The sequence below is a fragment of the Papilio xuthus genome, unplaced genomic scaffold (genome assembly GCF_000836235.2).
Source record: "Papilio xuthus unplaced genomic scaffold, Pxut_1.1 DF824992.1, whole genome shotgun sequence".
Taxonomy (NCBI): Eukaryota; Metazoa; Arthropoda; class Insecta; order Lepidoptera; family Papilionidae; genus Papilio; species Papilio xuthus.
This window is the reverse complement of record NW_013533657.1, coordinates 5,422,861-5,424,572: the sequence shown is the minus strand read 5'-3', so window position 1 is coordinate 5,424,572 and position 1,712 is coordinate 5,422,861. Positions and strand designations below refer to the sequence as shown.

At 36.6% G+C, this 1,712-nt stretch overlaps 1 protein-coding gene across 1 annotated transcript in view; it reads right to left on the bottom strand.

The window, feature by feature from the left end:
- LOC106126717 (uncharacterized) overlaps positions 1-1,712 on the bottom strand; it is a 33,687-nt gene that overhangs the window by 12,234 nt on the left and 19,741 nt on the right. Inside the window, exon 3 of the mRNA XM_013324517.1 lies at positions 939-1,092. Within this exon, the coding sequence (XP_013179971.1) occupies positions 939-1,092 (154 nt within the window). The remainder of the gene's footprint in view (positions 1-938; positions 1,093-1,712) is intronic.

Sequence of the window (1,712 nt, the reverse complement as noted above, 5' to 3'; positions counted from 1 at the left end):
CCCCCCCCCCCCCCCCCCCTAAACGGGTCACGTAATATGGGTAGGTTCCCTTAATTATTTAAAAATATTGATACGCTGTGCATAATATCAAATCACCAATATTTTTAGATAAGTGCGCGGTCATTGTCATAATGTTTTGTCTCGGTTCAATCTTAATTTTTTTTTATATATCAATTTATATAAATATTGAATATCATTTGAAGCAGATATACCGTGGTTTTCCGAGACCAAAATGTCCGTTGAAAACATATTGTTATCTCTGTTTTGTCAAGGATAATGACAGGGATGACGATACGTTTTATACAGAGATTTTAGTATCAGAAACCAACGGATAATCAAGCTGGCACTTCTAAGGTCTTTATACAGCAGTTGAAAATTACAGAATAACAAATAAATGATTGTCACAAATCGTAGCTGTCACAAAACAACCAACTTGTCACTTTATAAGCAACACCAGTAATTTGCACAAAATAAAATGCGCAACATAAACAAAACACGAACAAAATATACTTCAAATTGAACAAGAAACAATGGAATTGCCAATTTTATAACACAACGGTCTATTAAAATTCCACTCTCCCTGTAACGTTTTACAATATTTGCTAGACACACTAGCCAAAAGGGATTATCGATGAAGCTTTTATTTAAAGAGAACTCATTTTGTAGCAAAATATGTAGATATTGGTGTAATGCTTTTGAAATACACACTTACAAGAGCGCAACAACACAACAAACTTAACTATAATCGTGTACAATAACATGAATCTAAGTCCAATGACGTCACTGCAAAAGGACTAATGAACATATGTAAGTTCGTGTGGAAATGAGGCATGGGTGGAGTTACATATCACGCGAGTTACATGTTATTGTACACGAGTTGTACCCTTAGGAACGCAGACACGACGAACTGAAAGCTTTTAATATAGAATAGAACTTACAACGGCGTCAGGTTGTAATGCATTGAGGAATTCAGCAGCGACTTTCCACTTATAGATGGTAAACCATGCTGTACCAGTATATGTATCACCAGCGTTGAGGTACAGAACAGGCGGCCCTTCGCCAGACGCGGCCGCTTTTCTGGCCTCTTTCACTCTGAAATTAAGAGTTATGATTCATCATTACTTGTACAGCAAAGGATTGGGACAAGTTGCCAGCGTCAGTTTTTCCGTCCTATTCTGCGTGGACACTTTCTGAAGGAGGGTTATCAGGCATTTACTGCGCTAGGGCTTACCATCTTTCGGCCACATCATCACTTAACATTTTGTAAAATTTTGCCTCCTTTCAATAAATGCCAATAGCCTAATGGTTCAGGGTACGCGTTTACGGTCATGTGGTCGAGAGTTCGAATCCCGCCATTCGACTATTTTCGTAAACCATATTCTAGCACAAGCAAAGAGCTTAGTTGGTACAAGAAATATTAGTAAAGTAACACAAAATTGAGAAATTTTGAAGATAAAATTTAGTGTAAAATGTCTATGGTTATAATACGTATGACTATAGATTGGAACAATATTTAAGTTTTATTAATTGTTTAAATAAAATAGGCATTGTCTTATGCAAGGGACCGTATCCGTACGTTGTCAGTGAGTCGTAAACTTCGGTAAACATTGAGGCAGCTTGACAATATCTTGCACGTCTTGTGTATATTTAAACAGGAGTATGTACGTACATGTATTTCAAATTGCATTGTTATATTTGCTATATTTACCCTA